This window comes from Astatotilapia calliptera, chromosome 11 (genome assembly GCF_964374335.1).
Source record: "Astatotilapia calliptera chromosome 11, fAstCal68.1, whole genome shotgun sequence".
Lineage (NCBI taxonomy): Eukaryota > Metazoa > Chordata > Actinopteri > Cichliformes > Cichlidae > Astatotilapia > Astatotilapia calliptera.
Genome location: NC_137432.1, coordinates 31917935 through 31941250, shown reverse-complemented (window position 1 = coordinate 31941250; position 23316 = coordinate 31917935). Strand labels below are relative to the sequence as shown.

The 23316-nt window shown below is 39.7% G+C and overlaps 2 protein-coding genes across 4 annotated transcripts in view; one reads left to right on the top strand and one right to left on the bottom strand.

Moving 5' to 3' along the window:
- onecutl (one cut domain, family member, like) overlaps window positions 1-10491 on the top strand; it is a 45251-nt gene extending 34760 nt beyond the window's left edge. For all 3 annotated transcript variants that reach the window (XM_080308488.1, XM_026183924.2, XM_026183923.2), the window contains one exon: window positions 5488-10491. In XM_080308488.1, coding sequence (XP_080164614.1) covers window positions 5488-5798 — 311 coding nt within the window. In that variant the 3' untranslated portion in view covers window positions 5799-10491. The remainder of the gene's footprint in view (window positions 1-5487) is intronic.
- Window positions 10492-11264: 773 nt separating this feature from the next.
- Window positions 11265-22940, bottom strand: LOC113032328 (cathepsin S-like). The gene is made up of 8 exons (XM_026185194.2): window positions 22791-22940; window positions 18344-18459; window positions 18100-18222; window positions 16459-16611; window positions 15306-15530; window positions 13727-13892; window positions 13439-13541; window positions 11265-11975 (listed from the first exon to the last, which is right to left on the bottom strand). The coding sequence occupies exons 1-8, from the start codon at window positions 22807-22809 to the stop codon at window positions 11876-11878; spliced, it is 1005 nt and encodes a 334-aa protein (XP_026040979.2). The 5' UTR covers window positions 22810-22940; the 3' UTR covers window positions 11265-11875.
- Between the last annotated feature and the right edge of the window lie 376 nt (window positions 22941-23316).

The window sequence follows — 23316 nt, the reverse complement described above, 5'->3', positions numbered from 1 at the left end:
TCACATGTGGAAAAGAAGATGTTGCTGCTTAAGTGAGGTGCATGTAGTCATTAGTGCAGAATCACTCAGTCATATGGAAAATTTGACAACAGTTTTGAAAGTTAATAGAATTTAGTTACAAAGTAAAAAAAAAAAAAGAAAGTTTTTTCCAATGTAGAACACCAGCTTTCTTCTTTTGCTATGATTTGCTACATCTTTTCAGTTAAATAAATATCATAATAATAATATTTCATTGTAATTATTTCTTGCTTTTTATACAGATTTCATGGCAAATTTTAATTATTACTAGTATTATTTTTTAAAGGCACATTACAGTGTGCTGCTTGCCATTTAATATTCTTTGGGGATGTGGATTCAAGACGTGACAGCACGCCGTACAGTGCCGTGTTACAGTGTAGTCCCTCCACAGGGACCTAAGACCCATCTGATACACGCAGCACAGAAAGAGATCCAAGTGAACGCGGTAATATGAGATGAGCATAGACGAGTGTGTATCTGCAAGTGGTCGGCTCACTGCGGGGGTCTGTGAGCTGTACGTGTGTGTGAGCCTCCCCACTTGATCACCGCTTCTTTCGTTTCTGTTGGCAGCTCGACTGATTAAGCCGAGCAACACAATAGGGTTCATAGGTAATGATTGTGCGCTCTTGCAATCCCTTCACAATTATTGATCTTTGATTGTTCAACTCTGAGAGCACATGTGTACATCCTCCATTCAGCAAAACGTTAGCGCAATCACAACCAAACCTCTTTTCTAAAGATTAGTTATCTTGGGTTTTGCTCTGTAATTTGACCCAAACGCCGTTTGATTAATCCCATCCCGTGATGTGTGAATGCTTTGTACGCAAAACACCTATTATCTCCCCCACGAAAAGGCAAATCTTCATCATGATAAATCAGCCCTTTGTTCTTTGGAGCAGATTTAATCATCGTTCTTTCTTTATGTGCAGCATCCTTGTTTCTTCATTGTCACAAACACAAACATTATTTTTAACGAGTCAGACCGCCAAGTCCGAGCAGCCGATCAATCAGACTCATAAAAAATTAAAGTCCCTACACAGAGAAGCGTACTAATGTTTGACAATGCTCCTACTCTCTCTCTGCTCTCACACTCTCTGAAATTGCATATTTAGTTCTTGGCAAAGGCACAATTTGGACAGCTCGGCACTTTTCTACATAACCTACTTTCCGAAGGGGGTTGTTGTGTTTTCCCCCCCCTGGCCAACCCCCTTTTGTTTAATTACAAGCCTCTATTGATTTCCATGGGAAAGAGCAGCACGCTTTGCCCACACACACCTCGGCCGCATCGGCAAATCGAGACTGGAATTAGAATGCGCGGTGCCCTGTGCTCCCCAGTCTGAAGATAGCTCAAGTGCTCTCTGCTTCACGCCTCAAGTTTTAAGATGATCCTCCTTAATGCAGCACTTGCTTAAATACATAGAAGGCCCTTTAGTGTCAGCCAGAAGCACTGTTATTTCCATAATGTCTCTTCTATAGAGGGCTGCAGAGCTCTCTCCAAAGCTTGACGCACCGTAATTGTGGAATTTAGTTGCTGCCATTTTGTATTTTCATATGTCTTTTTTGCAGAAACCTTTTGGTAAAAATACTGTGATCCCTGGGATTTATCTGCAGTATCTTGTGTGTGTGCTGTATGGATTACTGCACTGTATATGAGATGCATCTCCAGCCCAACCTCAGGCTGTGGAGGAGGCAATCAGGATTTAGTCAGAGAAGAAGGCAGGATAAAGACCACACAGCCTTGCTCTGACACTTAAAGTCAAGGAGGGGGGATCAGAGACTATAACTTTAAAGATGATGGCCGAAGCCCTTGACTAAAGGTCTAAATGAATAAGAAAGGTCAATGCGGTTTACGTGTCAGCTCCAGTGCCCGCACCACCCCCACAGTAATGAAAGCCACAAAGCCTTGTCCACCGCTCGCTGCGTACAGTTCACGTTTTGCTAGCGAGGCTCAAAGGTCAAACCCAATGCCATTTGCATATCAGGAATTGCAAACAGGCCGGCGTGACCTTAGCTGTGCAACATCAAACAAACAGGGTTGTTGTTTTTGTTGTGTTGTGTTGTTTTTTTTTTTTTATCTGACTCTTGCAGCTCCCCCCACTCTGGCGCTGAAGGGGTTAACCAGCCTCTGTGGGTCGAGGAGTCTGAGCTGCACAGATTTAATCAATAATTTCTATCAGCCCCTGGCCCAAGAAATCAGCAGGGGGTGGGCTGGGGCTGGGTGGGGGTGGGGGGTGGAGGGGGTGTGGAGGGAGAGGACAGGGAGGGGAGTGGTGGTGGTTGTGAGGGGGGGGGGGGGGGGGGGGCTGAGACGCCAGGGGGTAGGGAAAGGGCTTTCGATCACGTTTCAGCAACACGAGACAGGGGCATACATCATGATTAGGGGCTGTTCCCACGATCATAAGAAGCCTATAGGGGAATATTTATGTCTCCAAGAGTAGCCCCGGTGCTGGGGATTTATAGCATGGTAATTGTGAGCCTTTTACACATGATTACAGCATAAGGAAGCATTTACTTAATGGTCGGCGTTATGATCGTCAGTAAGGGAGAGAGCTGAGGATAGGATGGCGGCGAGGAGGAGGAGAGCGGCAGGACACGGCAGCTCCTCCAACGAGCCATAAATCCACGCTACAAGCGAGCTAGCCAGCACTATCATGTCATTCCTTTCATTACTACATGAGCTCAGAGTGCACCACTGTATATACATTCCATAGCTGCAGCTCACATCCCAACACCCCCAACCCTGAAATATTGACCGTGGTGATGGTATAACTCCTATGAAGAATGCAGCACAAATACTATATATATATATATATATATATATATATATATATATAATTTCACTTGTGGTGATATTGACATGTTGCTGACATCTCGGCCTGTTCAGATTTTAATGAGACGTGGTTCGATAACTCTCAGAAATGCAAACGAGCTCTGGATGCCTAAAAGCTAACAGGCCCCTGTAATCTCAAGTTGACAAGAGTGCATCCCCGAGTCAAAACACTTCCTTCAGATAATGATTTTAGAGGAGAATGTTCACAGGGAATTCATGGGGAGATTTATTCATGTCCAGTTGAGTACTTAAGTTTCAGAAACTCAGCTGGATGTTAGAGCAATCAAAGCCAGACGGTGCGAAGTACACACACACACACACACACACACACACACACACACACACACACACACACACACACACACACACACACACACACACCCTTTAGACCTGCGTCTAATTCTGCTGTTGTGATTGCACTCTGTGAAAAAAAAGATGGCGGTGAGGTCACACTTTTTCCTAAAACGCTCTGCTAATGAGAGAAATTTGCCACTGTGCGTTTGAAGAGTGAAAAGACAGTCATACAGTTAACATCAGCAGCACCCCTCAGTATGTGAGATGTTTCTCAATGGGAAACTGTGAGCCAATCAATTGGACGCGTCAGTGCTGTTGTGAGAGCAAAAGGCAGCATCTGTGTTTTATATAATGTATGTTTGCAGCGTGAGTTGGGTTGTGTTTCTCCGTGTGTTAGGGTTTGAAATATTGGATCTCAAGGTTATTGCGAGCTGAAATCTCCATATAATCACATATTTTTTTTGTCAATAATAGAACTCCATACATATTTCTCTGTGTTTTCTTAATATAAGTTAAAAAAAAAATCTGCCTGTGCAGCAGGATTATTTCAACCAGCTTCAACACGAATACAGCTTATTCCTCTCTTGCTTGAAAAATGGTGTGTGTTAAATCTCGAAAAGAAAGAAAGAGTTTCTCTTTTCTTGCAATAAAAATGACACGTTTGTTACACTGAGGGCTGTTTTGGTTGGCTAAATGCTCAAAAAGCCCAAAGAGCATGTGTAACCCCAGCATCTTATCTTTCTGAGATCGAGAAAGCTTCTGACACAACATGCCAAATAACATGCATATCTAATATCATACCTATTAGAAGAATTCATATTTTATACCCCCTCTGAAAAAAAACCCACTGTCTATATAGGCACTAATCCATCTGTCCTTGCTCATTTGTGTGTGTGTATTTGTGTCTTTGTGTTTTTTGTGCACGTACACCAGTGTGCTTACACTTAGAAATGCATTTGATACCATCAGCAAAATAGTCGCCCAGCAACCGCACAGTGCTGATTGAAACCTCTTAAAAGTGTGCATTTAGGTAATTGCACGACTCTCCCAAATATGTTTTAGCCCACTTAAGGCTTCTAAATGCCCTGGGCAATGCCGACTCTGCTTGTTTCACTCACCCCTGACGTAACCTGCCTTTAATAGAAAATAAATTAGTTCCCCCTAAAGTGATTATTACTCACTCACTGCCGCCACATGTAAATGACTTTTATGAGAAACTAATGATGTTGAAGTGTCCACTAAGGGAAAGGAAAGAGTGGAAGTGGAGGGAGATGGTTAGAGAAAAAGAGCGGGATGGAGGGTGGGAGGGAAGGGAGGAGAAGTTGGCTCGGTACACAAAGGCAGAGGTTGGTGTTGTGTTTCCTGTAAATACAGAATTACAGCGTGTTAGAGGTGAAAGGTTCAGCGATGGATATGCAGAGGAACATGCAGCCTGAATTCAAAATGCTCGTCTGATTCTCAAAATGGATCTGAGCTCAGCCCACACGCATCAGGCTATTTTTCTCTCTCACTAAACAAAACTGTTCTTTGCACTCTTTTTTTTCCCTTCAAAATAAATTTCAGACTTTTTCGCGAGAAAATATCGATTATATAATTGGGCGGGCTGCCGCAGCTAGAGTGGTGTTTAACCCAGACCCCGGGATTTTATTTTGTGGTTGTTGTACGCAAGACTTAGATTTAAAAAAGAATCACCAGAAGACTTAACTGTTACTGTAGATTGGATTTGGATAACTTTGATACTGGACAAATGCTGCTAAAGCTTTTTATCTTCTGAGGACTAAAGATGCAGAAATATACGGATGTTAAATAAGGGAGAGTCTAAGAGGGACAAAACGTGACATTTGATGTGATGAAAGGTTATATTTCAAATTTTTAAGGGGAGAAATTTGATATACATCTGTTTTTGTGTTTGAATTCAATTTTTGTTTGGAAGATATTGCCATTATCAGTGCAACACCAGATTTAGTTTGTCTCCAGGCCATATCTATGTAAAAAATTAGACCATTTTCCAAAATGTAATTAAAGGGAATAATGAAAAACATCATGGAAGACTTCAGGACTTTGGTCTGGATGTAGTTATATGTTTTTTTCTCCCTAGCAGCTTAGAGCAGCTCACTGGTAATAAGATGTGATAGGTTGAACATCTTGATTCCTTTACTGCACAGTGAAACAAGTTGCTGATTCATCTCTTTTAACTAATCAAAGTTGCTTAGCTAATCTGTTTTCTTTCAACAAATCCACTTTCCCACAGCTTAATCCATTTGTCCTAGTTAGCCAGCCAGTCTGTTAGCTAACCTGCTTCCCCTTTCCTTTTTTTAATTTATCTTTTATCCATCTGCCTGCAGCCTGCAAGCGTAAGGAACAGGAGCAGAACAAGCTGGAGCGCAACCAGGGCCCGAAGCGCACCAGGCTGGTGTTCACAGACCTGCAGCGGCGTACGCTTCTGGCCATCTTCAGGGAGAACCACCGCCCAACCAAAGAGCTCCAGGTCACCATTGCCCAGCAGCTGGGCCTGGAGCTCTCAACTGTCAGCAATTTCTTCATGAATGCCCGCCGACGCAACCTCAACAAGTGGGCAGACGAGGGCCGTCCTTCTTCCACCGGTTCCTCGGGCTCCAGCATTTCCTCCTCCGCAGTGTCCTGCAGCACGGCGTGATGCTAGACCGTCGCGGAGGTGCGGTGAGGAGGGCGCTGAGGGAGCAAGGGGGCACATAGACTGGTCTAGGCAGAGATCAGCCGTAATAAATGTCCTCCTCGTTATCAGAAGGAGAGATGGAGCCAGCTATTATAGATGAGTTTATGAAGATGAAGCATTTTTCCCAAACCAAAGTTAATTGCTCCCTTGAAAAGGAAGGGGCAATGCTTAGTGATATGATTGCAAGATGTGAGGTCTTGCCTGTATAGTCAAGGGTGCAAAGATGATTTGACTCAAAGAAGAGTCACACCCTTACATAGACACCATCTCATTGCATTATTTTGATTATGTAGATTAGAGATAATGAGGGTATTGCAAATCAGGAGTAAGCATATTTTGGTGTACCTTCAAATCTTTTCTCATCTCTCCAAACGTGAAGAATCAAGAGGTGTCGTTTGCTCACATCTGGAGAGCTTCATTGTGTAACTTCCTAATCAAGTGATCGCCATCATCCGAAGACATTAATCCTTCCCCGATGTTATTGTAGTCCCTTTATTCCTCCAGAATCAAGGTGAAAGAGGAAGAAGAGGCATTTTTTTTAAGTCCTCTTTTTTTTTTTCTTGGAGAACTGAATGCCCTTTTCTTAGCATGTGTTTCCATGGTAATGGTTCCCAGGACTGTATGGCGTTGTTCCAAGCTTGGAGCCTGGAATAATCAGGAGGGTTCTGTAGCGCCTGTGACTCCCAATTGTCAATCATTTCCCATCAACAGGAGCCTCTTCTGTATTGTGTCAAGACGGTCCCACCTCGAATGAATCAGAGTTTTCAAGGGGGAATCGCGGCACATCTCACCGTATGCCAGGACAGAATCGATAAACACAAGTAGGACACAGAAACAGACTTGTTGGTGCAACCGTCTAGCTTTAAGACTCTCACTGAGCTTCCAAATTAAAGCTCCACAGCCATTTTTTTGGACTCCAAATCAAAAAGAAAAAAACCAAAACACACACACAAAAAAAACGAAAACAAAAACAATTTGAACACAAAGGCTCTCTGGAGAAGAGGTACACCTGACACAATGTATAGTGACATTGTAGTATTTTTTCCACTCATTTCCAAACAACTGTATACTCCTCCATTACAAAATCTTTTTTTTACAGATGTCTAGAAAATGGAGGAATGTGATTCTTTCCAATGTTTTTGTACAGATTTCAAGCACATCGCTCTATTTATAGTAACACGTTGGAAGTGTGGGGCAGTTTGTTTCAGCCCTGCTGACGTACAAGGTCATTTTTTTGGTCCACAAAGGAATGGCTTTAACCATGCCTCCTTATAGCCAATAGATGAATCAAACCAAGAACTTTTCAAATGCAATTAATGATCTGATCAACATATTTATTACTGCATTTGTGTATTTATTGGTTTCCCTTTTTCTTTCCTTTATTTATTTGGTTATTTATTTATTTATGCTATCTATATACTGTAAGTATTTATTTAACAATGCTCTGTATGTCTGTGTGAAACTGAAAACTTTTTGTGATGGGCACTTTTAGCTGTAGAATCCCATCGTAATACCAAAGATTAACATTGCCTCCCTGAATGTACGGCCTGAATCCCTAAACCCAGTACCCGATCCACCCGGATCCAGCCCGACCCACCCAGTGATGTTAAGTATCTCTCTATCTTTAAGGCCTGGCCCTTTTTGTTTTCTTTGTTTTGTTGTAGAATTATGGGGAATTCTTTACTCTTGCAAATGTCTCTGCTGTCAGCTCTTAACGCCAAGGCCAAAGCTTGTTTGAATGTTGTGATAATATTTATAATTAATAATACTACCAATAATGACAATAACAATAATAACAAAGATGATGTGGCATCCCATAGGCTCACAAGTTGCTTGTAAAGTTGTGTTCAGACCAATGCCATCTGGCAGAGTGCGTAATGTGTCTGGGGACCCACTTAAAGCACTGTCTAATGTTGCGTAAGTCCTTCGGGGTCACGCGCAAACATGCGTACTGTGCATCTGCCTGGGGAAATGCATGGTTATGACCCCCCACCCCGCCCAATCTCCCTCACCTAACCCCTTCCCCAGTGCAGTGCAGACACTACTGTCTATGTCCTTCTCAGTGTGATCTCACCGTCCACCACACGCAAAGGCTTCTGCTAGTTGTCTCAGTTCCAAGACGTTTAGTAGGGTTCACTCCTGACTCCTCCCGTGTTTTCCTCAACTTGAATTGAGATACTGGAGTTTTTTTCTGGGTTTGTTTGCTGTCCAATGTGATTCTTAAAGGGTGTTCCTCATCTTCCGGGGAATTGGATTTATGTACCCGTGGTTTTTAAGGTCTTTTAAAGGTTTTTCCCATTCTCGTTTTCTGGGAATCTTTAATTTCTTTTGTAAGATTCTTTAGTTTTATGACCTATGCCCTCTGCCATCCAAAGTTCAGTGTTTGAGAAGTCTTAGATTTTGTTGTAAGGCTTGTGGGGCTTGTCCCTGACCCTGTAAGAGCTTCATGGATCTTTCCAAATCATTTGGAGTTTTGGCATTTGTTCTAGGTCCTCCTTCCTTACCTGGATTTTCCATTCTGAATAGTGGGTGCTGAAATCAGGAGAAGTCACCTAAGATTTAATTTTCTCACTCTCGACTAAATGCTGCCCAAGTGTGGCAAAGCTAGATTTGCCGTTTTCAACATTGACTCTTTCCCTGTCTCATTTTCTCTCCCTTTCTCTGTCTTTAACGTTGTAAGAGGCGGATTGCCGGGGCCCCCTTCACAGCGTGCACTTGAAAGACGGGTGGTCATGAAAGAGGCCATCGACTTTTTCGTGGACTTCAAAGGGGAGGCTTTTTTCATCCCGTCTCCTCTCTGGGTATCTGGTCTGGGGTCTGCTCTTGGCCAGACCTGTGGGCTTTAGGGGGCATTCAAAAAGGGGTGGGGGGAGATCAGAGAGGAGGCTGAATCGTCCAGAATGAGGATGGTGGTAGCAGTGTGTGCGGAGAAGTAGGAGGGGGGGTTGTTTGAGGAACAGGAGGTGTTGGAGTAGTGGGGCATAGAGCTGAATTAAACTTTAATGAGCAACAATTGTAAGCATGCTGAGAGCTACGGGGGGTGGCAGTGGGGTTGTGTGGCTGTGTCTGTACAGCGGTGAAAAAATTAAAAATAAAAGAGCTTGAAGGCTCTTCTGCTGATCTCTGCCCACTGCTGTCATTGTATCAAAGCTGAGGTGACACCTTTCAGGTTTTTCTTTGTCTCTCTGACTGCGAGTCTAAAATGGAGACAGTGCTTTTTGTATTGAGCCACCCTCTGCTCCGTGTCAAGCAGGGAAGCTCTTCCCTTTCTGTACAGAGGGTAGGCGGGAGGGAGGAGTGAATCCAGTTGGCTGCTGCAGGTGATCCGCATTGCCATTTTAGCCTGCGGCACCCCCTAGTGACTTTTCTAGAAACTTGACCCTGAGACAAGCCTGGCAGCCGAGGCCATTGCAGAGCAATTCTTAGGAGCGCGTTAATAATGAAATAGCAGAACTGAAAGTTGACATATACTTTCAGAATAAAAAATTTAAAAAGACCAAAAAAGTACTGTTTTTGATAACGTTTGAACGAAAAAACAACCAAAGATCAATGAGTAACTGCTGAATCATTATGTAATGTAGGTAGTTTTAGCAGTTCCTCATCAGAGCTACCGTAGCACTCAGAGGATTCAAAAAAGCACCAGTGGGGTTCCGTGTGCTGGTTATTTATGTTGCATAAATCAGTATTATGTTGAGCTGGAACTGAGAAACTGACATGAAGCAGTGTCTTCAGATGAAAGTCTTTTGACCCCAGTGTCTCCCCCTCTGTCCCTGTCTTCTCCCGTGTGCGTACATGAAGACTTTACCCATCTACCTCAACTGTGTGAGATGTTGTGTGGCAAAAATGTTCCTTAACCAAAGAATCCATTCTGTCAGGGTGTCTGTCTATCTATCTATCTATCTTGTCTGTTCATCCGTCTCTTCTTCTTCATGCCTTTTACTTCTTCAAACCAAATGTGCTGGAATCAATCTGTGAAGGGGCTGAAGGAACCCCCTGTCCAGCCAAAGCTCAAGTCGAGTATGCTAGTGTCCCATTGATCCATGTTCTGTATATAAATAAAATCATTCTCAAGACCAAAAAAGAAGGAGGTGACAATCCAAGCAAGGAGGATCTTGCTGTAATCAACGTTGCCTGTTCCTTGTTTTCCAAAAGCTAGAATTATGCGAATTGCTGTAATAGAAAAAAAAAACCCCAAATCAAGCACTCATCCTAACATAAAAAAAAGATCAGAGGAGACAGAAGCTATTTTTCCACATTTGTAAGCCACCCCTCCCACCTGTTTTTTTTTCAAAATGTTTAGTGTAGTTGAAATACTGTTCAATCCCACTGTTGTAAGTAGGAATTAATAAGATCCATACAAAAAGCTTTAAACGGGAAAGAGCTGAGGGAAATATCTGACTGAGTCTGACTTTCCCCAGCTTGGACTCGACCCACCATGCTTTATTGTGCCATTCTTGTCCATGTGTTAGACTTACTAATGAATGTGGCTAACCAACCAAAGGCTTTAAAAAAAGATATACAAAACTTTAAACGTCAATCATGGTGGGACATTTTGTATCAACAACTAAAGAAAATCCCTTTGAATACCTCATGTGAAAATTGTTTGTTGTGATGTTGCACTAAAAAAAATAAAAATGACTCATTTGTAACCCAACACTGCAGTCTGTTGACTTTATTCTGACCTTGTTCAAGATGTTAGCAGGAAAGATATGTGGGTTTTAAAGGCCAACACCAATAGCTGCTCTGAAATCTGATTTATTTTTTATTTTGTCCAAAAACAAGAAAACACACTTACGAAACCAAGGCTTCCTTTTAAACGTCCTTTTTGTTTAACGAAAATGCTGTATAACATGCACAATTTAGTACTCAACCAGTTAAAACCCTCAACATCCCAGGCATGTTTACATAAATACATATCCCCCTTTTGTCAGGTCTGTGATGGCAGACTGTGTGGGGAGTGTGGACCCAATTGCAGAGTAAGGAGGACTGCAGTCAAAAATGAAAGTGAGCTTTTTATTTTTGACTGCACAAAATACAACCAAAGCAAAAGGGAGACTAAGATTAAATCAACAAAAACTAAACACAAGGTACCAGGAACAAGGAAACCTGAGACCTGAAACATGACGGATGATGAACATGACGAGGATCTGACGAGGGACAAAGGGACAAACTCACACAATAAAGATACACAAAGGCAAAAGAGAGGGAACGAAACAGAACTAACTAAAAGTAATTAAGAACCAGAAATCTAAATGATTAAACCGGGAAACTAAGTAATACCAGAAAAGGGCTAAGAAACATAAACCGCTACCATCGTAAGAAAACAAGGCCAAAAGTCCAAAGACATAAACGCAGTAACAGACACAGCACCATGACACCCTTAAAGTTATAATTCCGTGTTCATTATTTTGTGAATAAGGAACCAGATTTTTGGAAAATGTTTTATTTTTACATTGAGTCTGATTACATAATATAAGTGTCAACAACAAAGCAGCAGTACATGTTGTGTTGTGAATTTAATCTTAATCTCACTCATGTCATAAAATATACAGTAGTCCAGCGCTAAACATCCAGTACATTCACAACTTTTTACCACAGATATAGAAAGATTTTTAATTAAACCTTGTAACCTTGAACAAATGTCTATACTTCTGGTAACCCCCTGATTTAGTAGTTAATGCTAACCAAAGTAAACATTGGGGGATAAATATTTTTCTTTAACTTGTGAAAAATCAAATCTTTTAAAGCAATTGCTGAACCTTACCTTTCAAGGAGAAAAGTAGTTTGAACTTTGATAAGCGGGTATACCAAAAATGTGTGTACTCACACACAGAGATACACACATTAGCATTTCCACAATGTCACACGCCAAATAAAGTCAGTGATAATGATTCCTCCTCAAGATATAATTTTTCAAGAGAAGCACCAAAAAGTGTTAGTTTGAAGCTGTAGTTTTTGAAGACTTAATAAAAAAAGTCATAAATGATATATTCATTTATATTCATTTTGCAAGAGATTCATTTCAGTTCCCTCTGCAGTTACATGACGGGGTAGCAGGCATCCAGAGCAATGCCACACTGATCATTCTGGTTGCGTGCCATCCGGATGTATCCCTGATCTCCGAAGGAAGTTCCCCAGCTGGAGAGTACAAAATAATGAATTATCAGATAAATGTAATTAAATGTTTTAAAACTTCACATTTTGTTATTGATGTATTAAATCATTCTTATCTTGTTTTTTTATGTTTTTATTAAAAAAAGAAAACAAAAGAAGATAAAACCAGGTCCAGTGGATGATTAAATGCTTGTTCATATGAATTCTAAAAATGAAATGACTTCAGCAGCTGGTACATTTGTTTTTTCATCTTTGAATAAACATTAACAAAACTGTCTTTCTTCCTACTTTTACATCTAACTCAGTATAGTTTATGTTTAAGTATTAACAAAGGACAGGATGTCATATGAATGGATGTGTCCATTAGTCGAACCTCAGATACAGGAGGAACAATGCATTTTTTTGTCCTGGTCGTGGAACACTTGACCAGCTCTTGGTCTGCAAAGTCCAATAAGTTGGACTTGTTCCTGGTGGGTGATGGGCTTTGCCAGGGCAGCCCTTAGTCACCTATTCTTTTCATAATTTTTATGGACAGAATTCCTAGGCGTACCCAAGTGGCAGAGGGCTTTCACTTGGGTGGTCTCAGAATGTCATCTCTGCTTTTCGCAGATGATGTGGTTCTGTTGGCTTCATCGGGTGATGGCCTCCAGCTCGCCTTGGAATGGTTCGCAGCTGAGTGTGAAGCTTTGGGAATGAGAATCAGCACCTCCAAATCTGAGGCAATGGTCCTCAGCCAGGAAAAGGGTGGAGTGCCCACTCCGGGTCAGAGACAAGTTCTTGCCCCAAGTGGAGGAGTTCAAGTACTTGTTCACGACTGATGGGAAAAGGGAGTGGGAGATCGACAGATGGATTGGTGCTGCGGCTGAGTGATGCGGACGCTGTATCGGTCTGTTGTGGTAAAGAGAGAGCTGAGTGTAAAAGCAAAGCTCTCAATTTGCCGGTCAGTCTACGTCCCTACCCTCACCTATGGTCACTAGATGTGGGCAGTGACCGAAAGAACGAGATAAAAGAGGCAGAAATGGGCTTCCTCCGAAGGGTGGCTAGCCTCCCTCTTATAGGATGAGAAGTTCAGCCATCCGGGAGGGGCTCAGAGTAGAGCCGCTGCTCCTCCACAACAAAAGGAGCCAGTCGAGGTGGTTCGGGCATCTGACAAGGACGCTACCTGGGTGCCCCCCTGGGTGAGGTGTTCGGGGCATGTCCCACTGGGAGGAGGCCCTGGGGCAGACCCAGGACACTCTGGAGAGATTATATCTCTCGGCTGGCCTGGGAAAACCTTGGTATTCCCAGGCCAGGTCAGTTTTTGCGTGTTGATGATATGTACTTTTTAAAAAGCCTGACTTCTCTCTTTCACTTCTTATTTGTCTTCTAGAGTCCTCCAGTATGCACCACATTAGTGAACAGATGGTGGAAGACAATAAAGGCCCTGTCCATGAAATCACTTTGTATATAAAAGCCAGATTCAAGAGAAATCAGTGAAAATGTCTCACCTGTTCTTTATGAGCCAGTAGTCTTGTCCATTCAGAGTGCCGTAGCCCACAGCTAACACAGCGTGATTCACATTCTGAGTGCATGATGGGTCATTATACACTCCTGAAATTATAAGAAGAAATGATCAATCTGATTAAAATTTTCTAAGCAGCCATAAATAATAATTTCCAGGAAAACTGAACTCAAATTTGTCTTCTAAAAAAAACAAAAAAAAAAAACTCCTTCATCCTCCAAACATTTTAAAACTGTTTTTCCATTTACTTTGCATCTGATGAGGTGTATCTTACCACTCCTATATAAAATAAACGTGGGCCGCCTAGCATCAATTCCCACTGAAATGGGTCCAATGGTAGCAAGACCCTGCTTCAGAGCGTTCTCGTCCCCTTCAGGCAGACACTGGTAACTGGAGCAGTTGGCAGCACGGGTTGCTGGGTTGTAGTGGCACTGATCATCCTGAAGTTAAAGAAAAAAATGTTAAAGGATCTGATGCAGTCAGGAAAGAACTTCATACACATTAAAAAAAAATCTAAAAATATTCTTGTTTTACAACATACAGGGCTGCCCTAAGGCAGAATTGGGAGGGGCACCAACAAATTGAAAATATATTCATTAACTAGGTTTTTGAACTCAGTTAAAATCACTCCTTTAGTCTTGTAGGCTCTCCATTGATTGGACTGCATCTCACTTCTCAAAGGAATAAGTCAGTGGTGTCATAATTTGCACTTCAGGACAAAAATAAACCTAAAGACTGTTGCAAACTATATAGATATTGTCATAATTTCCATGCTTGATTTTTTTGGTAAGGATAGTCACTGAGTATTTCACATTACAAAGTTCTTGTTTTGTTTTTGTTTTTTCGTTTTTTTTTTAAATTTTCTTTTGGCTAAATTAAAAACATCGCCACCCCCGCGAGGCTGGAACAGTCTGTTGAATCGTCTCAGAACTGGCCTCCTCCACACAAACAACAGCGAACTACATAAAGCCTGGAGGACAAACATGTTGTCCGCTCCGATTAATTTATTGTTGCTCCAAAGAGACGTTAACAGCTGACCACAGACAAGTGTGAGTGTTGCTGTCTACAGCCTGAAGGATCGGACTCAACTTCTTGCTGGTGTTTATACACCCACCTAGGTGTCTCATACAGGGTTTTGTAAAGCTTGTGTTAGAGTCCTATGTTTAAATTTTTGTAAAAGTTTTGTAAAAGTTGGCTTGTTGGAACAGAATATACTAATTTCAAATTATTTAAACTCTGTTATTAATTGAATATAATATAAAGACGGTATAAACTAGGATTATATTAGGATTTTATTAAAAACATAACATTTCTTAATTAAAAGTTACAAATTGTTTTTATTTCTACACACATTTTAAACTAAGACATGTTTTTCTTTATATAATCATAATATAATCCTAGTTTATGTTTATCTTTATGAGCAAAAAATAACTTTGCTACTGTCTACTCCATTTTTGTTGTAAATAATGAATTTTGATATTTGACCTTCTGTTAACGAAGAAGGAGATACACTTTATTAATCCCATTGGAAATTAGTCCACTGCATTTAATCATTCACTCAGTGAAGCAACCACCAATACAGTGTCCGGGGAGCGGTGTGTAGAGATGCTGAGGAAAGTACCTTTCTTAGGGGTACTTGCTTCTCACATGTTTAATATTTGTATTAATTATATTTGTCCCTACTAACCTGGAGATGGCTGATTAATGAAAGGAGGGTGACAGGGATTGTGATGAATTACTATTTTAACTGAGATTTTGTTTTTGCCTTGGAATTATCACTTAAATAAGTGCTGAATGTTCTTTTAGCACAGAAGTGTGCACATGAGGTCACACATGCATGTATGTTTACTTACACGTCCTGTATATGGGTATGAAGCATCAGAGTCAATTCCGTGGTTGTCGATGACATATTGGAAAGCTCGGTCTATGTAGCCTCCGTTGCAGCCTTCGTTACCATATTTGCCAGAACAATCCACCAGGTTTTGGGGACTGAGATCCACCAGCTTTCCTGTTGTCTTGGCTAACTGACCTTCCAGGGCCCCTGCAACACTGAAGGCCCAGCAAGCTCCACAAGCACCCTGAATAAAAAAAAAATAAAATGTCATGCTCATATTCTTAAGTCTTCCTCTAAATGTCCACTTTAAGAGCATAGAAGCACTTTTTATAACTCCAATTCCAAAAATATTGGACCGCTGTGTAAAATGTAAATACAAACAGAATGCAATGATTTTCAAATCCAATATTTCATTTATAGTAGAACATAAAAACTATTTCATACTATTTCATGTCAGATATTAGCTCATTCTACATTTCATGTTAGCAAACGTTGTCTCAAAAAATTTAGGCCACTGACAACCAAAGGCTGGGAAGGCTACAAAGAAACAGCTGGAAGAATACTTTTCAAATAATAAGGTTACTGGCAACAGGTCAGTAACATGATTGGGCATTAAAAACATCTTAGAGAGGCAGAGTTTGTCAGAAGTAAAGACTGTCAGGGGTTCACCAATTTTTTTCACCAAAAACTGCTTATATGAACTGTGAAATATTTTTAGAAGAATGTTCCTCAACATAAAATTGTAAAGACTTTGAACATCTCAATATCCTGTTTTCTAACATACATGATTTATTTTATAATCTTATCATATCATATAAAAAATGCAAAAATATAAATAAATAAATATGCACTGCTTTAAAACAGTGATGATTGCTATGTTCTAGTGTGAATACAGTACAGGTTTATGAGATTTGCAAATTATTGCGTTCTGTTTTTGTTTTTTTTCAACAGTGTTACACCTTTTTTGGGATGTAAAACTATGAAAAAACATAAAAAAAATAACAAACAAAAAAACCCCAGAGAACTTTCAGGGTTCAGTAAACGAGAGGCAGTCATCTTCTTCGTAGTAGTAAAAGTGGATATGGTGAAATTCTTCTCGTGCAAACATGAACTGATTCTTCTCAGCAGCACTAATACACAAACCCTGATTTAAATGACCTCTTTTTTTTTACCTGCATCTTGACACTGGTGACATAACCCTTCTCTCTCCAGTCCACAGTGTCTGGTATGCCAGAACCTGATGCCCCTGCAAAGGGAGATGGCGCCCTCTGGATGCCAGTGGGAGGTTTGAGAGTTGCAAAAGACTGCAGGATCTCTTCTTCTGTCTATGAGGAAGAACACAAATTATGGAATGAGACACAAATATCTGTTACAATCAGCCTTTTCTGTCTGAATACGGAAATTCCAGTTCATTTAATGGATGTAGGATTATTTTGACAGTTTTTTGATGTCGCTTTCAATTAAATAATAAAAAACACTTGACATTTTTAATTCATGAAAATGCTATATTATTATTTAAGTTTTTGTTGATTTTTGCTACAATCATTTTATATGTTCCCAAAGACTGGGAACATTTTAAAATATTTTTTTCCCTCAAACGAATTATTTGTTGATTGCGGATAACCTCTCCAGGACAATAAGAGCCTTTTTAATATTGATTGAATGGAGAGAGCAGTCAAAAAAGAGAACAGTTTCAGTTTGCTGCTCCTGCTGTTGCACGAGATCATATGTAAACAAATAACTACCATTTCAGATTTTCATGAGCACATATTAAAAAAATGCCCTGATAACACTCTTGACAGTATGCAAAATAAAACCAATGTGTTAAAAAAGGTAAACATGTTTCACTGTCCACTTTATATACAGTAATCTGTGTCTGTCCTTTTCAAATCTGATTCCTCTCAGGAATCACATTTGTTTCTTTTGGTATAGATGAAGTCAATAAATAAACAGAATGGACTCAGTTCTGTCTGAATGCTCAAAAACATTCTCCAACAAAGACTAAGGTGAAGCAGGTCACTGACCAGACAACGGTTGAGATTCCAGTATGCAGTCTGAGTGCTTTGGTTATTCATTAAGTTAGCTCAGGAATATACTGTAGGGTCTTGACTGGAGAATAGATCCTAGTCAGCCTGATGATTATTTGAGCTAAGAGGAGAAATCACCTCATTACTCCAGTCAAGTCTCAAAGGCCAGAACCAAAACTCTGCAGCTAATCAGGAAAGAAAGGTTAGAAGAGCCAAAGGGTTAAAGGTAAAGCTTGGTGCTTTACCAGTTAATGTTGCTAATTTACATTCTGCAGAAAGTTAAAGCAAAGGTACCATAATTTATTTTTTGAATATTTGATAGTTTTTTTTAAACTCAGTTTAAGTGTTACCACAGCATATTGAAATGTTATGAATGCTAACTGAATAAATTAAGAGACCTGAGATAAAATTAGCAATGTGAAACTATACATGTGTGCCCCAACATATGTTTAATATTAGCCTGCTTGACTTGTATTTGTTTTTGTTAGAGGTATCTAGCCTGCATTAATTGATAAAGCACCCAAAAGACACTAAATACAAAATATGAAGACACTGAAACATGAAAACTGACACGGAACATAAAGACAGAGAAAGGGGAACTCAGAAAACAAAAATAGGGAAACCAGAAACATGAAGTGCCAGTAATCTGTTATCTATTCATAGCTACTCTTTAAGACAGATCAGCTTTAATTCTGTTGACCTTTTCAACATCATTAATACAATCACCATTAATGAATAAAAAATATCATAAGTCAAAAGCATTAATGAAGCAAGAGAGTGTCTCACCAGGTCTCCCATGTGATTCATGCCCAGTTCATAGGTGTGAAGTCCCATTGAGGCCTCCAGGTTGTGCATGGTAATCATCTTCAGGTTATTCTCCCACAGCTTGCGGCGGTGAGCATCCTCCACCTCACATAAAGAAAGAGCAGATGAGGTGAAAATGCCGTATAAGTTAATTATAAGCCTTGTGCAGAGTTTGTACATATATAACACAAAAAAATATTTATTACTACTACTTTTTGTCACATACATCTTTTTTGTAGCTCTTCCCATGTGTCTTCTTCCACAGCTCCCAGTGTGCGTCCAGTGTGGATTCAAACATGGCTGCTGCCCCGGCACACAGGGAGATGAGCAGCAACAGCAGGCCTGCAAACACACAAACATAGACGATGACACGAGAAGACAGGATGTCACCTGACCTTTGATGAGACTGATGCTCACTAACACACTGAGAAAACAACCTGCCTGGCAGAAAGTTCTGGTTTCCAGTCAGAAACAGACCTTAGTTTCATAAAAACCACACATAGAGACTCTGGCACGACACAGGCCAAAATATTTTCAGTGCTGCTTTACATACTAACAAAAAGAAAACAACAAAAAGATGGAGATAGGTGTTTAGTAACTCTAAAGGGTCAAAAGAGGCCACAATTATTTTTCTAGATACATCCATGGTTATTTTTCCCAAATGAAAAGGCATTTTTTTCACAATTTTACTGTCTCTAATTCTCAGAATGGGGACAAAACACACTTGTAAATATTGGTTTACGTCACTTGTTATTAGATTGCTGGCAATAAATCTAAACCAAACTGATCTAGGTCACCTCTGCGTCTCAGAAACAGGGCATAAACATATCAGCATGTACTAGAATCAACAAAAAGGTCTCAAAATACAAAAAGGGAGAGTGTTTGGAAGGTTTTCTTACAATGACTAAGATGAAATATACAAAACTGTAGACATTAAAGTGATTCCACTGAAAACTGCTGTTTGAACTCAGAGTTCAAGCATGTTACCAGGCTGTAATTGGTGCTGATGTTGTCTTCAGGGGTTTTATACCAAGGTGGCTCATTGGCCTCATCTACATAGCAAATAGTGATGTGTCATTCGCGAACGAAATTGCTCTTTGAGCCGACTCTTTGAAGTGAACGAGGCAAGGCGTGTTTTTCTTTTCTTTCTCTCACCCTTTCTCTCGCACTGTTTTTCCGCTTCACTCCGCATGCGAGCCTTGTGCTTGCGCTGAGCAGAGGGGGGAGGGGCGGTAGTTAAACTCGCAGTAGCACAGGAACAGAGCGGGAGGGCAAGAGAGCCAAGGACAACAACGTCACATCAGAAAGGTACAGTGATGGGAATAACGGCGCTACAAGTAACGGCGTTACTTTTTTCAGTAACGAGTAATCTAACTAATTACTGTTCCTATCGTTACAACGCCGTTACAGTTACTAACAAGAAAATGCGGTCCGTTACTATTTTTCAACAAACAGACGGTTGAAGCTGTGTTCAGCTTAGCATCTTATATCAGTTGCACGGAAGCAGCTGTAAGTAATCTGGGCGATACAGCTTTAAGCAGCTGCGCGCGCTCCCGCGGACGGTAATCATGATCACTGTCTAGCACAACACCTGGAGCTAAGGGGGCAAAACAATGGCATGAGTGCTGCTGTTTGACTGAGGAAGAATAAAGAAGTCGTGGTAAGCCAATCACACGGCCACTTAAAGACAAAGCAACAAGGTGATATATACCAGTTTTTAAATTGTGTTAATAGGCCATGTAAAACCAGAGTCATGATAAACAATATATACGTGTGTTTTTTCCTCAATAGTTTCGTCACGTTTACTGTCTAAGGACAGCGCTAGCAAGCACGCTCTGCTTATGAGCAAAAAATAAAAAAACAAAACAAAAAATAGGGGAAGTTTTAAGAGTGACGCGGAGAGAGAGAGATAGATAGATAGATAGAGAGAGAGAGAGAGAGAGAGAGAGAGAGAGGGAGTTTTGAGATGTGAGAGATTAGTGACGTTTAGGGTGTGTAGTTAATGTGTTGTCTGGTGTAGTTAGTGTGTAGTGTTGTGGATAGTTTTGTGTTGTGTGTCAGAACAATGAGGCGACTGTTTTTTTTTTTTGGAATGGCACAAATAATTTGTGTGGCATCTTATTGAATGCAGAACAGCTGATTGTTCTGTAAATAGTTTGAAATGGTTATTTAAAAAAATCAATGTAAAAGGTAAATGGATGCAAATAACTTTGTTGTTTGCAAAACTTGTGCATAGGATTTTAAAATTGACAATTTATATTTCCATTTAAAGTTATGAAATATGATTCATTAAACATGTTTGCGATTGTTAAAAAATATAACTTTTTCTTCTCTGATTTTATGTTCTTTGTCTGATTTTAGATCAATTGTGTTAATACAGTATGTCAAAATGAAAACATAACTGTAAATTCAGACACATGAGGTTGTGCTGAAAAGGATGATACCAAACAAGGTAAAGTAAATCGTTTTTAAAGGTGAAATGTGGAGGGAAAATCAAAAGTAGTTAAAAAAATGGCCAATTATACCCTGGACCCCAGAGGGTTATATGTTTTTTTTTTGTTTTTTTGTTTTTTTTAAGTAATGCAATAGTTACTTTTCAAGTATTTAATTACTTTGAGAATATTGTAACTCAGTTACTAACTCAGTTACTTTTTTGAAGAAGTAACTAGTAACTATAATTAATTACTTTTTCAAAGTAACTTGCCCAACACTGGAAAGGTATAGTAACCATCCACAATTTTCAGTTGTGGATGATAAAGGATTCAGAAAGTTTATTCATGCAGACCTATATGACAGAGAATGTGGATCTTTTTGTTTTGCATATTTTAATCTAGATTTAATTGTGTTGTGGTTTGCGGTGTTTTGTGTTGTTTCACTTTAAAGCTGAAAGTTTAAATAGTTAAAAGTTGAAATGTAAATAGTTGTTCTTTTGTATTATATGATTTATTGATTACATTTTATGTGGAGTGAATAAACAAAAGTATATTTACGGTGGCCCCAAAACACGTACAAACTCAAAACACAACAGAAGTGCTCCAGGATGCTAGGCACAGTGTTGAGCTTTTGTTACCTACACATGCCAAGAAGTACCAACGACTGGATTTGGTGTGCAACAGGTAAATGAACATTTTTTTTAAATTATTTGACTATATATGAGTGCTTGTGTATAAATACACAAACAATACACATATGCTTTCAATTGTGTAATTTAAGTGATCTAGATATCTCTGTTTTGGAAGTTCAGTTAACGCTAGAAATGTGTTTTGGAGTTTGTAAATGCTTCAGAGTTTTTACATGCTTTTTGGAGTTTGTACAAGCTTTGTCTCCAAGGACCACCATTTATATTTATATGTAAATATATAAATAAATAAAACCACGTTGTTGTTTTTTTAATTACTAATTTCTTTTGTGCATGATTTTATATTGTTGTTGATAATAAATGAATTAAAGCAACAAAACAACCTGAAGAATCGATTGGGAGCTGAAAGAGCCGGGTTTTTTTTTTTTTAGTGAGGCGAGCCGAAAGAGCCGGTTCTCTAAAAAGAGCCGGAATTCTCATCACTAATAGCAAAAGTCACTTTAAAAAAAAACAACTTTTTGCACAGATCACTGTGTCTTTAGGGTCACTGTGTTAAGATGAGTCTCAAGTATCACATCCACATATTTAAGGCTGTGCAAGTTTTCAAAATGACTCCACAGTCACAAGACCTGAAGTGAAACTTATGAAAACGCAAAAAGTACAGCGATGAATATGAAGCTCCACCTCTTATACCTGGTACAGTTCTCAACTGGGAAGAGGACCCTCTTCAAACAATACCGGTACATACAATACCCTCAGTGTATAACCTTAATTTAATATGATATATATAATATTTTTTAACGAGAATTTATAACTCATCAGGCTTCTCATACTAATGTATGCGATTTAAAGCAATTTAAGTAAGCCATCTACTCCGTTTGTACTTGGAGTTTTACCCAAAAGTGACTTTGACTGGCTCTTTTTTCCGCTTCGCTTTGTTGTCAGTTTCATAAATACAAATACAAAAACGAAGAATTCCGGTTTTATATTACTTTTAAAGAAGAAGAAGGTGTGTACATTATTGTACTTTATTGAGCCCCGTGGGGAAATTGCTCTCTGCATTTAACCCATTCACTCAGTGAAGCAGTGGGCAGCCATTGGGCGCCCGGGGAGCAGTGTGTAGGGACGGTACCTTGCTCAGGGGTACCTCAGGGTAGCTGTTAAGGGGAATCGAACCCCCGACCTTCCGATCATGGGGCAACCACTCTACCTACTGAGCTAAATTGTTTTACTAAACAAATGCTACAGCGTAGTTGTACAACACAGCCTTCATTTCTATGGTGTAATTACATACTAAACATACACCGAGTGTGTTTGGACAATTTCTTTCTTTCTTTCTTTTTTATTTTTACAATTATTAAACATTATAGAAACACTTTACTTCACTGTCATGACATTATAACAAGGTTACAATATATTTTTTATCGTTGAACACACCTGCAGCCTGAACAAAGAAAAGTCTTTGAAAGCTACAAAAACGAAAGTAAACTAAATTATGAAGCTTTTTATGGGGCGATGTCCGCCTTTTTGTTTTACCAGCGATTAATATTTCTACTAAAGCTGTTAAAGTATTACTGGAAAGTGTTTCACTTGCCTTGATTAGTCGGACTCATCTTTACTGCGCGGAAATTCAGTCTGACTGCGTTTCCTTGTTGCTATTATTTAAGAACGAAGTGTCACATGTTCTCTCGCAGTTCTTCCTCTTTCGAAAGTAAAAGCTACACCGTTTTCCTCACAGTGCAGGAAAGGAATAGTTGAACGCATAAGATATGAAACAGAAGGTAAACAAAAAACACTTATTCAGAGGTTTTCTCAAAAATTGAACCACACTATTGCACACTTTCGGAAAGTATGACAAGTACACACTCAGAAAAATTATGGTTCTTAAATGGTTCTTCAGATGTCTTCATGGTTCTTTAAAAAACCATCATACGTCAAAGAACCTTTTTATTTTGTGGATGGTTCTTCAGCTATAACAAATGGTTCTTTAAAGAACAAAAGGTTCTTCATCTTTAGCAATCTAAGTTTGATGGTGTAAATGGCATAAATATTTATTCACTATAATGAGGCTGTGAATTATACTGTGTGTTTTCTTTGTGTGCATGTGTGTGCGAAGGGGG

What these genes read in the sequence shown, in the direction of transcription:
- LOC113032328 (XM_026185194.2), bottom strand. An exon ending in TGAATCACATGGGAGACCTG is followed by an intron (nt 16,612 to 18,099) that starts GTGAGACACTCT and finishes TCTTCCTCATAG; the next exon opens with ACAGAAGAAGAGATCCTGCA. An exon ending in CATACCCATATACAGGACGT is followed by an intron (nt 13,893 to 15,305) that starts GTAAGTAAACAT and finishes CTTTAACTTCAG; the next exon opens with GATGATCAGTGCCACTACAA.